Below are 14421 nucleotides of genomic sequence, written 5' to 3'. Positions count from 1 at the left end.
CTGTTTCATTGACTATGAATCGGGCTTTAAATTTTCGTAATTGGTTTTAATAATACGGAAAATTTTCTTGAAAAAAACTCCTCCAAGTCGAGTTCTGCCTAGAAATATTTTTACTAATGTTGAGAAGACAGGAAACAACTCAATTCCTACAATTTGGTTTGGGGCTTGCTTGAAAGAAAAAACGTGAAAAGGCCACGTATTGAAAGGTTAGTAATAATTAAATATATTGTTTTAGAACTAATTATTAACATAACAAATTAATGAAACCTGTAAATAATTTCATTTCTCTATACAATCAAGATAGCCGATCATTTTGGTTCACGTATGGAAAAAATGGTGGTCGCTTCATCGTTCTCCTTGGTGCAAAACAATCGCTGAATTTCGCTAAATATTTTTGAAAACTTGGTAATTTCACCCCATCTAGTTTTGTTAATTTCCCGATTTCTTCACATATTGATCATAATCATCCAATTAGGCATCTAGTTATAATAAGTAAGGAAGCACGTGGTGCAACTACTGCTTATGTATGAGGTAACCCTCATGCAATTTTCTTTTGTGCGGTTATTGCTGCATTCGTGTGTTTTTACCAAATGCGTACGTAAGTACGTAAGTTATTTTTCAGGATGTAACTTGGCAAGGGATCAAGTTTACCAGCGGTCTCATTATAAAAGCCTAATACAAATAATAACTGAACTCCAGGAGTTTCTGATCCGTCTGCATTGGGAAGACAATGTTGCATGCGATGCACAGATTCATTTTAAAAACTGCTTAGGTGTTACAGCCATAATTTTTTGCTTTATAGGTGGGACAAAAGATAATCCAGAAGAGATTGGCTAGTGTAAAGTACATACTCTTACATAGTACAACTCTTACATAGTAGGCAAGGAAGTGTTTCTCCTGATTTTTCTGTTTAATGTTTTTTTTTTTTTTTTTTTTTTGTATGTCTCTGTTTTTTCTTTCTTTGAAAAATGATTTTTAGTAGTAATTTCTTTTTCTGGCAAGGAAAAGAGTTTCAAGTTGTTTATTAAAATGCTTCTCCATTTTGTAGGTTAAAAAATGGCAGATGCAAAGCCTGCAAAGGTAGAAAAGAAAAAAGTAAAGAAAGAGAAAAAGGAATCAGCTGTAACCACACCTAAAGCTGCTCCACCTAAACCCCGAGAATATGTAAAACCAGGAAGGTAAAGTTTCAACTATTTTTCTCAATTCTCCTTCGCAGAGGTCTTGCAATCATTGTTTCGGTCACGTGTCTGGTCTGTGCTAATTGTATTAGCTACCAGTTTGTTTGGCACTCTTGGCTTCCTTAAGAGGTTTTCCATCTCCAGCTCAGTTACTTTCCTATGCTGGGCTGATGAGTGCTAATAAGCACGAAACTGCAGTCCTCGGCTGGAAATGACTGAGCTGGCGGTGTATTTCACGTATTTTTGCTTTAGCCCTGGCTAATGGGTGGTAATTTACTGAATATACCTTGCCTCGCGTTCAATCTTCGAGTTGAGCCGAACCATTGCTTAGGTCACTCGTCTATTCATGGTTTCAACTGACTTGAACATATCAGAAAAGAAAAAGCATTGCCATATTAAGTGCAGTTACGGATATATATACAATTTTACCAGTGCAGAGCTAGGAAAGAGTTCGATATAGACATTTGGCAATTTTTTCAAAGTTCACCAAATTTTTTGGCGCAAAACCCTAGGGGTTGTTTTTTTTTCGGACTTCCGATGTAAACAAAGCGAAAACGTATGGTTTTTTTTCACTCACTCTTTGGGAAAATGCAATCAAATGGGGATTTTAATACTTCAGAAGTGATTTTTTTTTGCAAAAATATAAGGTTTTTTACTGGGAAACTGTCAAAACTTTTCAAAATCGCTTTTTTTTTTTACTGTAATATAGCTATTTCATTATTACAAAATTAATTAACGAAATAATTGGCGAAATGGGTTCACTTGGGAATTAATCCAACAAGCATACACTTTTTATTTTCAAAAATATTGAAAAAACAGCTAATTTGTTCACTTTTTCGGAAGTCTAATTGTAACCAGGGTTGTCCGGATTGGACCCAATGGGTTTTTTGAAAAAAACAATTATTTAGCCCACTTTTGGGTTTTTTAAAAATTTCTGAGAAGTTTTAATAAAAAAGTTAATTAATTTAAATACTTTCACAATTTAAACTTTTTTATTTGTTCTTCACCACAGACAATAGACATAAAAAATGAATTTTTAACTTTAAAACATATTTCAAAAATTTAAAAAATATATATTTATCTTTTTTTTAACTGGTCAATTATAACTCAAATTATCTTGACTAAGTCCTGTCACGTCTGATTTTCTTAATATTTGTAGATTGTACAGAGTAGTGCTGGGCGATGTTGCAGATTTTAACATCGCGAGTAAACATCGCGATATTCCGATACATCGCGATATTTCGATGTATTTTCTTTTCATTAAATCAAGGGTGTCCACCAAGGGGGAGGGGGTGGGGTAAGGCGCAAGGTCTGCAAAAGCATGAGCCACATAAAAACACAGAAGATTCATTTTAATTTCATATTTTGGAAGACATTCCCCATTTCAAACAATGACCCCAGTCCACTGCGCATTTTTGTGCGGGGGGGGGGGGGGGGGGAGTCAGAGAAGGGGTTTGACTTAAAGAAAGAAGTAGCAAGGTCAAGGTGAAGGGGAAACGTTTTGATTAAAAGATTCAGAGTCTTGGTTGTTTCTTTTCTTTTTTCTTTTGAGTGGAGAAGGAAAAACTAAAAAAAGGGAAGGACTAAAAAGTTTGTGTCCTACAATTTCGGGGGTTATTTGTCCCGACGGTCCCTACCCTGTATACGGCCCTGCCATCGACATAATATCACGATGCTTCGCCATTGGCTGCGAGAAGCGATGCTTCGACTTCAGTCACCGAGTCATCATAAGCCGCGATGTATTCTCAAAGGCAGTTCTTTCGATGCATCGTGACGCATCGCGGTGTATCAGCGAGTAGTCTCGCCGAGTCATCCGCGATGTATCTGCGAAGGCAGTTCTTCCGATGCATCGCGGTGTATCAGCGAGTAGTCTCGCCGAATCATCCGCGATGTATCTGCGAAGGCAGTTCTTCCGATGCATCGCGGTGTATCAGCGAGCCGGGGAGAATCGCGAAGGCCCCGAGCGTGCGCAATCTCTCCGAATCACTATGAGGCCGTTCTTCCTTCCGACGCATCGCGGTGTTTCAACGAACGCGGTCTTTCGCAAGCATCGTGGTTCGCTCAGACGTTCTGATGCCGTTGGAAACATCGCGGCGCATCACGATGTATCGTGATACATCGCGTTTCACCGGGAATCGCGGTGTATCGGAAGAACAGTAAATATAAACACCGGCGTGGCGATGATTGCTTGACACCGGTGTTTTGCGATGTATCGCCCAGCCCTAGTACAGAGGAAACTATTCTAGCTAAAAGGCTTTCATGTGAATTATTTTCTGCAACCCAACATATCGCAATTTTTGCGCTTTGTTCATATACTTGCATCACAATATGCAACAAGTACCCCCATTTTCCCTAAAAGACAAAAAAACCCACATTTCTTTTTAAAAAAAACCAGCTTTAGTTGGGGGGTTTTTTTTTTGGATTTTGTTTAAAAAAAACACAACCATGGCTTTTTTTTTTTAAAAAAAACTTTTCCTCTTTGTTTGCACAGAAGAGGAAAAAAAACCTTGGGTTTAACACCAAAAAATTTGGCAAACTTTAAAGCTAGGGATTCGGTTGGGTTAGCTATTCAGAGTATTTCAAGCTAACCGTATCCAGTTCACGGGACGAGGACCCACCCCAGCGGTGTGAACCATATTTTTTATAGCATCACAAATCATGAAATAAATGACATAAAAATAATAAACCTGGGGCAAAATGAAATAATACCAAAGAACATATTTTAACATAATCGGCATGGTAAAACAATGCATTTAGCCTAAAACCACAGAGTTAAAAAACTAAATATTCATTTTAATCAGCACAAATCATGAAATAAATGACATAAAAATAAGCCTGGAGCAAAAGGAGATAATACCAAAGAAATAACCTATTATTTTAACAAATCGGCATGGTAAAGCTGCCAAATTTAGCCAAAAACCACGCAGTTAAATTTGAAACCATCAAATAGAATTAAATATGGATATTTAAAGCAGCAAAATAATAAAATTTGGTGCAAGAGAACATAATTCAAGTAAAATTGTTGTTTATAAAAAGAAAAAAAACGGGTTTAAGACCAGTTAAGATCGGTTTTGCACATGCTTTGAAACTGTGATAAAATGATTTAAAAATGCAGGGAAACCAAAATGCAGCGCAGATAAAAATTTTATGATGAATGATACGAATTGTTTTAAATTTAAAAAAAAACAGTATTACTCACGGCTTTTTGTGGCAGAATATGTAGAGCATGCTTGAGCACCGCTAAATCTGTGCGTGAGGAGAGGAAGGAAGGGGTGCAGGCGAAGTCCAAATAGGGAGAGTAGGGTTGGCGTCAAGTGTAATTTATCGCCAAAAATTTGGCGACGGTGTAAATATCTATATCGAACTATTCCCCAGAGCTAATTTGCATAAATGATTCTTAAATTCTTTGCACTGTTTAATATGGTTTAACTAGTGCATCTGCTTTGATGATTCAAAATTTTATCCATTGGCACCAAGAACTGAAGCCTTAAAATACAGTAGATGCCACTTTATGTGATCACGGTTAATGTTATCAAAATCACTAAGTTCCGGAACACCTTGTATATTAACACATTATTAAAAAGGTCGGATATTGTAATTAGTGTCTTTCGTTCATTGTTATCATGTATTCATAAACTTTCATTTTTCCCCCCATTTTTGGTCCTCAATTAACAGAAATACAGAGGCAAACAATGCCAAGACTAACTTTCTGTGTAGCCTTTTGTAGTTTTAAATAGCAATGCTATCTTTTTCTACAGGAAGTCCGTTCTCAGTCTCCACTGACTCCCCCTAAGATGCCTTTTGTTTGCGTATGAAAAAATTCATTAACGTCATTGAAACACTTTTTTGATCGGGAGTCGTATTTTATTTCACCTATTACTATGCATTTAAAAATTGTGCATTTTTATTTTCTCTTTTATAGTTTGGATATTCCCATTCTACTAATTTATAATTTAAACCTACATTTTATAGAGTCATTTTGATTGTAATTCGCAGTTGCAAAAATAAATGTTTCTTAATTTGAAAAAAAATCATTTTATGTCACCGGGATTCGTTGCGGTTATTTTTATAAACATGTTTATGTCCCAAAGTGATCACATTAAGTGGCACCTACTCTATATCTTAATGTTGATTATATCAAATTTTTTTTTAATATTTCCCACTAATAAAAGACAATAAGACATTGTGTTTAGGTAAAATATGAATAAGAATCACTTGGAAACTGAAGCTCAATTTTGATAAAAAGTGCGTATACAACTTTTAAGTTTAGCACTGCAGTATGACCCCACTTCAACACAGTTTCAGGATTCAAAATATGCTAAATTTCGGAAAACTACCAAAATATTCATAACATGGCGATTAATTATCAAATGATGGCTGTGCTGAGAGTTTTAAAAATTTAATGCACTTGAATGGGAATAATTGTTGTTGTCTTAATATTGTCCATATAGAATTCCATTTTTTGAATATTGTGTTAGTACAAGGTGGCGACAGATCAGGGAAAAGTCAAGGCAATTTAATCAGGGAATTTTGAAGAAAGAAAAACAGAAATTCAGGTAAAATCGGTCAAATGAAGGAAAAAAAATTTTCCTTGCGCAATGAAGTATTTTGATTTCCTACGAATTTTCCGCCAATTATTTGTCCGAAAAAAGTAAAATTAATGAGGTACAATTATACAGTGCCGCATATTTGTGCATCTTTTTTCCTCAAAATCAAAGTATTCAATCTTAGGATGAGCTTCCTAAGATTGCTTCTGTATCTGTAAAGTTTATATTTTACCTTACTTGAATTTTCTTTCCAAGCTACGTAAAATAAACAACCGTTCTAAACACTGCATTTTTTTTTAATATGCAATGCTTTTCAGGTAGGGCAAAGAAAGGAAACCATTATCATTGGTAACGTAAATCAAGGATATTTGGTGAACTTAATCAGGGAAAAGTCAGGGAAGTTTTTTTTCCAGTTCCTGTCGCCACCCTGAAAAAGAATTCTAAGAATGCTAATTTTAAAGAAAATCGTCTGCATTTCATCAATGATGCTAACAGTTATGAATTGGTAATTAAAGGAACATTAATGGGGCTGTATTCTAGGCAACTAAATTGAAGATATTAAATAAGTTAAATAATAAGTTCTTATAAAATTGTTGTTTGCATATTTGCATTTAAAGATACTGCATTACCAAATGGTACTTTCAGTTGGAACAAAAAATATGATTATTCTAATGTTTTGAATATGAGCTGTATGTATGATCAGTTTTACAGAGCACATTAATAGTCAATATCCAGTATAACAGCCAATACTAGTTATGTTATACTTGATTTCTTATGCATTAAATTATCTCATTCCACAAATGATTCTAAAACTCATTAAAATTTAAATGCCATTCAAAGTACATAAATTTTTAAATAAAATAAATTTTACGAATAAATAAAAAAATTAAACATTAAAAGTTTATGTGTCATAATTATAGTTCAGTGATTTGAGGAAGCAGTTACTATTTAAGCACTTAAGTTTGTGTTGTCTGAAACTATTGGATCAAAATAGTCAATAAAAATCATGATATATTCGGACTCTGTTTAAAGTGGAGCTAATTTTCCTGATCTTTTTTTAGACTGAAATTTGAGAAATTAATACTATGCTTTAAGGAGTGAGGTAAGGTTTTCAGCATCAAAAAATTCACTTTTTTTACGATTTTTTTTTTTTTTTTTTTTTTTAGAAAATGGTTTGAATAAATTTAATAAAACATTTTGTGCATTATTATGTATAGTTTTAAGAATGTTCTATAAATTTTTGATCAAAAAATATCCACAACCAAGCTGGTGGCAAAGCTTTACCCAGAGCACCTGTGGAAAACGATGATTTACGATGTTCTGTCTCGGCTGACATTTATCTGGAATCAAATTCTATTTAAATTTAGTCAAAGTATTTATTACTTAATCAATTCCCCTCCCCCCTATGTTCTCAGTTTTTTTTTTTTTTTTTTTTTTTTACTTTAAAATGTTTTGCAGCTATTTGAAGTTAAAAATGCTCTTTTTTACGAAACTTAACCCCAAGCAAGCTGCACTGACACTCTGAGCGTCCTGCATTCTTAAGCAGCTGTCAGAGCTACAGTTTCAGGGAGCAGAGAATGAATACTTGAGAATTTTGCTCGAAACGACTTGAAATTTTGGGAAAATATTTTTGAAATGTTAACTACAAGACGAAATAAAAGTTTAAAAAAAACTTTTTTTTAATTGCAAAACCCTACCCCCTCCCCAGAACAATATATACCATTTATTGTATTGGATACTACACAGTCTTTTCAAGCATAATTAATAAGAAAATGTTGTCTTTAAAACTGGATAATTAACCTTTATTTAAAATTTTGGATTGTCATAGACTCTAGGGGATATTTTGATCTCAAATTGTCCCTTTTCTACTTCATTTTAAGAATTTTTTTGGGGGGAGAGGGCAGATTTCCTCTTTTTTGCTCTTTGACCATTCTCATTTCTTTCATGTGTGAAATTTTAATCACTGATAATGGGGCGTCCCAGTCAATTACGCCTCTCCCTGCTTTTTGTTATGCATTTGTGTATGTATATCTAGTATGTATCAAGTACTTTGTCCCCTCCCCCTGGCAATCTCCTAAAAGTCCTTAATTTTCACTTTTAAAAATGACTATGAACCGTGTAATTTAAGCTTTTTTTTTTGCAGGTTATATTGTAAAGCTGTTTTTGTTGGCTACAAAAGAGGCTTGAGAAATCAACACGAGAATACTTCTCTTCTAAAAATTGATGGTGTTGTTACAAGAAAAGAAACTGCCTATTATTTAGGTAAAAAATGCGTGTTTGTCTACAGAGCCAAAAAGTAAGTTAACAATTTAACTATTTCGGTTTCATCTCCTTGTTTTATTTTTAAAACTTGCTGAAATATGTTTGAATATTAATTAGTTTTGTGTGTTAAACTATTCAAAATAAGTTTTTGGAACTAAGTAAGAAGAAAAACCTTTTTTATTTTGTGTAAAATGTTGTGTTCAGAATAAATAGTAACATATTTTCAACCGAGTTAAGAGTCAACGGTTGTTATTTGCATTAACAAGCAAAACATTTTAGATTAATTCAAAATTTTTCTTTCAAGGCTCTTCGTGATTGATGTGAGGATTTTTTTTATTTTTAACACTAGGATTGCACTAGTCAATTTGTTCAATTTATCGCCACCTGAAAAATATTGATTGTAGAGAGAATTCCTTTTATGGCTTTTTTATTTAAGGTGAACAACAATTGCCCGGTTTAAAAAATTGTAACGAATAGTGAAACGCATTTACTACGAAAGCGCTTGACACGAAAAACTGGTTAATGCGAAGTTATATAGCAGTCCGAACAGAATACTTTGTGATTTAATACAAATCTTTTGGCATGAAAAATTATATCGGTCCCTTAAGCTTTGTGCTAAATGTTTTCCACTGTACACAAATTTCCGATTATTAGCACAAGAGTTTTATCAAAGCCTGTGCTAGAGATCTCAAATTGCTAGTCAACAAATTAACCAAATTTTTAGAAGTTTGAGCCTAATTCCAAAAGTTTTAAAAGACTTAAATTTAGTAAATTTTTAGATGTGTGCTTATATTTTAACTATGCAGGTTTAATAAACACTTAATAACAATGCATTTGAAGTGGAGTTTTTTCGCCGAATTTATTGTTTCATAGCATTTTGCATGGTGGAAAATGCTTAGCGGGGGTTTATCATACCAAACCACTGTAGAAATTCTGTTAATCTCCTGGCTTAGAATGAATTATTTCTAAACTTATCTTGTTTTGTTTATTAATGCTCATAGTATTTTAGAGTTGAAGTTTTTTTTTTTTTTTTTTTTTTTTTTTGTGTGTGTGTGTTTAAATTAACAGGGTTCGTATGGTCCTTCAGAACTCCTCCAATACTCCTTCATTTAGGAAATTTTTTTGAAGGGCCCTTCAGACTCCTTCAAAACTCCTTTTTTAGTTCAAGACTACATAATCTTCTTCTGTGACAGTAATTTAAATTATTTCAAATGACAACTAAGTTTCATTGCATCGTCACAAGGGCGATTTTAATGTAGTAATTTCATATATTTATTTTATTTTTTATAAAAATTTACAAATTGGATTATAGAAGTCTCAAAAGTTGAAGGTGAAAATATTATTAGATGGCTAAGACATTTCAAAAGTTCAAGTTTTATGATTATTGCTTTTCCTCCCACCATACTCTCAACAGCAAAAGTCTGTTTGTCTAATTATTATTTAAATATTTAAAAATACTTAAGTGATTTTGTTAAAGAAAACAACTGCTTCATAAATCACAGTTTTGACATTCTAAAAAGGTCATCTATGTGTGATGTCATACCTTAAAGGAGGAGACAGGTTCATGAAATTGAAAGGGGATGAGAGAGAGTGCCAAAATGACACACAGTTATTATAACATCATTTTTTGACAAAAGGAGAAATAAGGTGAAGTGTGACAAAGGGAGAAGAGGATCAAATGTTGTAAAATAGTATGACATTTAAGGACAGCCCAAAAGTACTCCTTCAAAATCTCATTTTACTCCTTCAGAACTCCTCTAAAACTCTGGGACCGAGCTAAGCATTCGCCAATGCGCCAAATGCGATAAAATCATAAATTCGCCGAAAAAAATTCGAATTTGGTGAATTTATTGGCGAACAGAAAATTTTCTTAAATATACACAGAAGAAGAAAAATCTCCCTTCAGATGTCAATCTAGATAAAAAATTAGGTCCACATTTAAATGTTTCCCTGGTGTAACTTTTTTTCCAGGAAATAAAAATGTTTTCCACAAACTGGGGACCCAAAAAAAATAAAACCTGGATTGACCCCTGCTTTAAATCTCAAAGCTTACAGCTTTTTGTATTGAAAAGAGGATTCCTGGTAACCCTAAGACACGTCCACCATTTATTGCAAATGTTGATGTTTTAATGCGTAAAGGTACTGTTTTGGCTCTAAAAATTTAGTATGAGCTTGCGTTTAACAAAACGTGTATGTGTTCCCAGGGCTCATAGTCCTCCTATATCTCTTATATTTCCTATATTTTCACTATTTGTCAGATATTCTCCTATATTTTCTGACTAACTCCTATATTTTTTTCATTGGATGTTAAATGCTGCCCAAAAATCCAAAAACCTTTCATCCATTTTTTTTTTTTCTTTCTACTTCTGTTTTATTATTTTTGTGAAATGTACAAAATATAGATGCTTTTACTTGAAACTTTTAACTTGTTTTCAATTAATGAGTTTACTTTGTAATTTTGATAGTATAACATGTTAACTTTAAGTGTACTGCTGTAAAAATTTTAAAAGCTTTTAATTTGGAACATATAATCTTACATGTAGTATAAATGACGGGTTGTAGCTCGAAGGATTGTTTTTGAAAATGCATTTTCAGATTTTGGTAACAATTTAACTTTGAGTACTTCAAATGTTCCAAAAATCGGTCTTCATCTCAGTTTTTTTATCTACTCGGTTACAGGTACAACTTGGAGAGGATAATGGATGGTTCTAAGCTCCACTTGGGCTCTTCTTACACCCACTTTCCTTTGACAGATTAGGTCAAATTCTCCCTTTATACAGTATGTGTGTACATATATATAGATACATACATTAACTGTAAGTTATGGAGTGAGCACCTGGTAATTAAACAGCCACTTATGAATTAATTCCTCAAAAACGAAACGAAATCCAGTTTTAACATTAAAAAATTGCAGAATATTTAAATTAAGCATGTCCCTTAATTATGTCGCTTGATGTCCCTTAAATGAATCAAGTGAATGAGACTGACATCATTTTTCTCCCTCTCTCTCCAAAAAACCTGATGCATTAGAGCAGCCTTTTTTTTTCCTTTGCCTTTGTTTAGTAAAATTAGTTTTTTTTTCCCTCTAAATTGTGAAACGAAGGGAAGGCAAAGTGTTGCACACTTTTTGTAACGATTTTCTCATGATATGTCCAACAGAACCAGTGAGACGAGAGAGACATGGAATTGACTTTTCATCAGTAATGTTAGCATTAAAGCAATGAGGCACCAGTACCGAGGACTATGAGTAGATTTATGACATTGAAAAAAGAATGTCCAAATTAATTATTATCTAGTTAAAGCAATTGATGAGAGATGCATTTTTCAAAGCACGTAAGTTAAAATCTGAATTTCGTAATTGCTTTTTCATACTGTTTTGTGATAATTTTTTAAAAATAATCAAAAAATGGATATTTTGAGTGTGCAGTATACTTCTAATAATATTTCGTTTGACCACAATTTAGTAAAATTCTCTTAATTCGTATGTGGATTAATTGTTAAAAAAAAAAAGAAAAACACGCACATAGAATTTTGCTTAATTGAATCAAAATTTTCTTAAACAAACATGATTCATATAAGCAACTGTGAGTACAAAAATTCGTTTGCTCGCATATAGAATTGTATTGATATTGGTGCTCTTCTTTTTTTTTTTACAGTGCTCCAAACATATTAGATGCTATACTTTTTCGAAATTCCTATATGTTTTTATACCAAACTCCTTTAATTTCCCTTTAAAACTGCTATATATTTTGCTATCTAATTCCTACATATTTTTTTGCACCCGCTATGAGCCCTGGTTCCTTTGTTCTTCTAGTCTAAAAGTTTTTATAATGATTGAAATTTTTCAATTTCAGCTGCTACAAATTATGTGCTCATTTCAAGGTGTTTCTGCAGAATTGTCAAATGTCTGAGTTTTCTTCCAGTTACACTTTCTCCCTTCCCCCTTAATTTTATAGTACATTATAGGTTTTATATATTTTTGCATGTTGTATAATGAGTGAAAATACACCACTTTTAATTTGTTTGTTTATCTTTTAGTAAAACAAAAGTACCAGGGAAAAAGGACAAGTACACAAAACTAAGGGCCATTTGGGGCAAAGTGACTCGTCCACATGGTAACAGTGGTGTTGTTAGAGCGAAGTTCAGGAGTAATCTTCCTGCTAAAGCAATGGGTCGAAGAATTCGTGTAATGATGTATCCATCTAGAATTTAAGACTTCTGAATAAAACGTTTAATTATATTTGTAATTTTACTTTTGAGTGTGGACTTCTTAATTACATATTTCTACATTTCAGGTGAGATTTGACTAGCATTATTATGCTTTTCATGTGAACAAAATTTTAATTGTTCATCCAATCTTAAACTTGCCAACTTTATAGATTAACTGTAAAATTTAATCATTTCAGTTGTTTTTTACACATTAGTGTAGTACAAAATTTTTTACACGTTTCGAAATACAACTGCATTTGCCTCTAAAATTTTGTTTTAGTTTGCAGTGAATACTTCCAGTTCTGTGATTACCATTATTTTCAGCTGCTCATAACTTGCACGATAGAAGATTTCGATCCAGTTGTGTCAGAGTTCAATCAAGCTAGTTTATTCATTAATCTTAATTTTGTGTGTTCTTGATGAAATTTAAGCAAATTATAAATCGGATAAGATAGTGGCACGCACAGAAATTTTAACTGTCTTTTTTCACCTAACTTTTCTTAAACAACCATTATAGACTCATAATGTAATCAGAATGACCTAAAAAATGTCTTTTTCTTATTTCAACTGGATATTTTTATAAAGTTAATTTTCAGGTAAAAATTGATTGGTTTCATTTTCTGCTGATAGGGGAGTCTAGTGACTCTTAAGGGAAATTAAATTATTTGAAGTGTCGGTTATTTTGATTCCGATTTTTTGTATTCATTTGTGTGCAGGCCTCGCAGGTGCTCCTATATTTTTAGTCCCTTCTTCCTTGTATCCCCTATTCTGCCAGGATTTCCGATGAAAAAGTGGTTTTTTTTTTTTTTTTGGAACATGCTAGCGCCTAGCAGGTTTCTTGACGAAAATGGCATGTCTTGTTTGAGATTTCTTAGAAGTTTGTTTAGTAACATTGTTATCTTAGGTAGGTTTGTGTTATTTATTAACTTGTGTTGAGTTGGATCAAAACATTGACTTATAGTCTCAAATTTTGTTGAGACTTCGCTAGTGTGTTTTTCTTACATTGAAGAAAGCAAGCTGAAAATTTGGGATGAATCCGAACCGGTTTAGGTTTTCCAACGTGTTAGAAGCTTTTGAGTATATTAAGGATTTTATGATCAGATGAGAGAAATGCTACTCTTTCTATTACAAAAAACTAATTACAGACGCTTCTTTGATTGCAAACCGGCATTGATTCAGTTCGTACAAGTATAATTTGATCTGCAAGGACTGAGATATGTACTGCCACATAATACAGGGCTCCTAATTGGTCTGCTTTTCCCGCCAAAGTCCGCTTTTTACATTTTGGTCCGTTTAGTCCGCTTTTATATTTTTTTAACTTACAAATCAAATTTGAAAAGTTTTAATTATGTTAAATCATTAAAAGATAGTGTGCTTATGTCTGTTACGCCAAAACACGAGGTCGTGGCGCCTTTTTTCTATTCAACCTGACTTTTGTTTGAAATTGATCATTACTCCTTCAACCACTACAGCATGGAAATGTATCAAATGAAGAGGTTTGGGGGAGGACTTATGAAGTTTTCGTACGACCTTGAAAAGTGCTTGAAAAAAAATAATTTTCAAGTGCTTAAAAAAAGTTTTTTTTAGTGCTTGAAATTGGTAGAAAATCATTGAATTGTGCTTCAATATTTTTCAACAACATTTCATTGGTGTAATTCTCTGAACTTGTGTTTGATATGCAGCATTGCAAAAAATAGTTCAATCTTTCTGCATCTTGTTAATATTTTCACTATCGGAAGTTATTTTAACATACATTACCTTACATTAGCTTATTTTATGTTTAATTTCAATAGATAATAAACTTTCTTATTTTTGGAACCGTGGAAACATTGAACTTACTCGGACTTGACGAAAACTGCTTGTCGAGTTTGACATTTCAATCTCTTTGCATCTTGTAAAATATTTTACTATTTTTGGCATTCGAAAGTTATTTTGACATACATCACCTTAGATTAGCTTATTTTATGTTTAATTTCAATAGATAATATCGAACCTTTTTTTTTTTTTTCTGATCCATGGCACTATTCAACTTACTCGGTCTTTGCCAAAATTGCTTTTCTAGTTCGAGACTTCAATCATTTTGCATCTTGTAAATATTTTGCTTTTTTTTTGGCAATCGAAAGTTTTTTTTACATATGCCACCTTAGACTAGCTTATTTTATAATGTTTTTAATAGATAATAAACTTTCTTATTTTTGGAACCGTGGGAACGTTGCAATTACTCG

The 14421-nt window shown here is 32.8% G+C and overlaps 1 protein-coding gene across 1 annotated transcript; it reads left to right on the top strand.

Annotated features, from left to right (window-relative positions):
- The first annotated feature begins 116 nt into the window (after positions 1–116).
- On the top strand, positions 117–12234 carry LOC129225552 (60S ribosomal protein L35a-like). Its single transcript, XM_054860000.1, has 4 exons — positions 117–206; positions 1049–1178; positions 7869–8021; positions 12026–12234. The coding sequence occupies exons 2-4, from the start codon at positions 1057–1059 to the stop codon at positions 12198–12200; spliced, it is 450 nt and encodes a 149-aa protein (XP_054715975.1). The 5' UTR covers positions 117–206; positions 1049–1056; the 3' UTR covers positions 12201–12234.
- Positions 12235–14421: the final 2187 nt, after the last annotated feature.

The sequence above is a fragment of the Uloborus diversus genome, chromosome 1 (assembly GCF_026930045.1).
Source record: "Uloborus diversus isolate 005 chromosome 1, Udiv.v.3.1, whole genome shotgun sequence".
NCBI classification, from domain to species: Eukaryota; Metazoa; Arthropoda; class Arachnida; order Araneae; family Uloboridae; genus Uloborus; species Uloborus diversus.
This window is presented reverse-complemented; position numbering and strand designations above follow the sequence as displayed.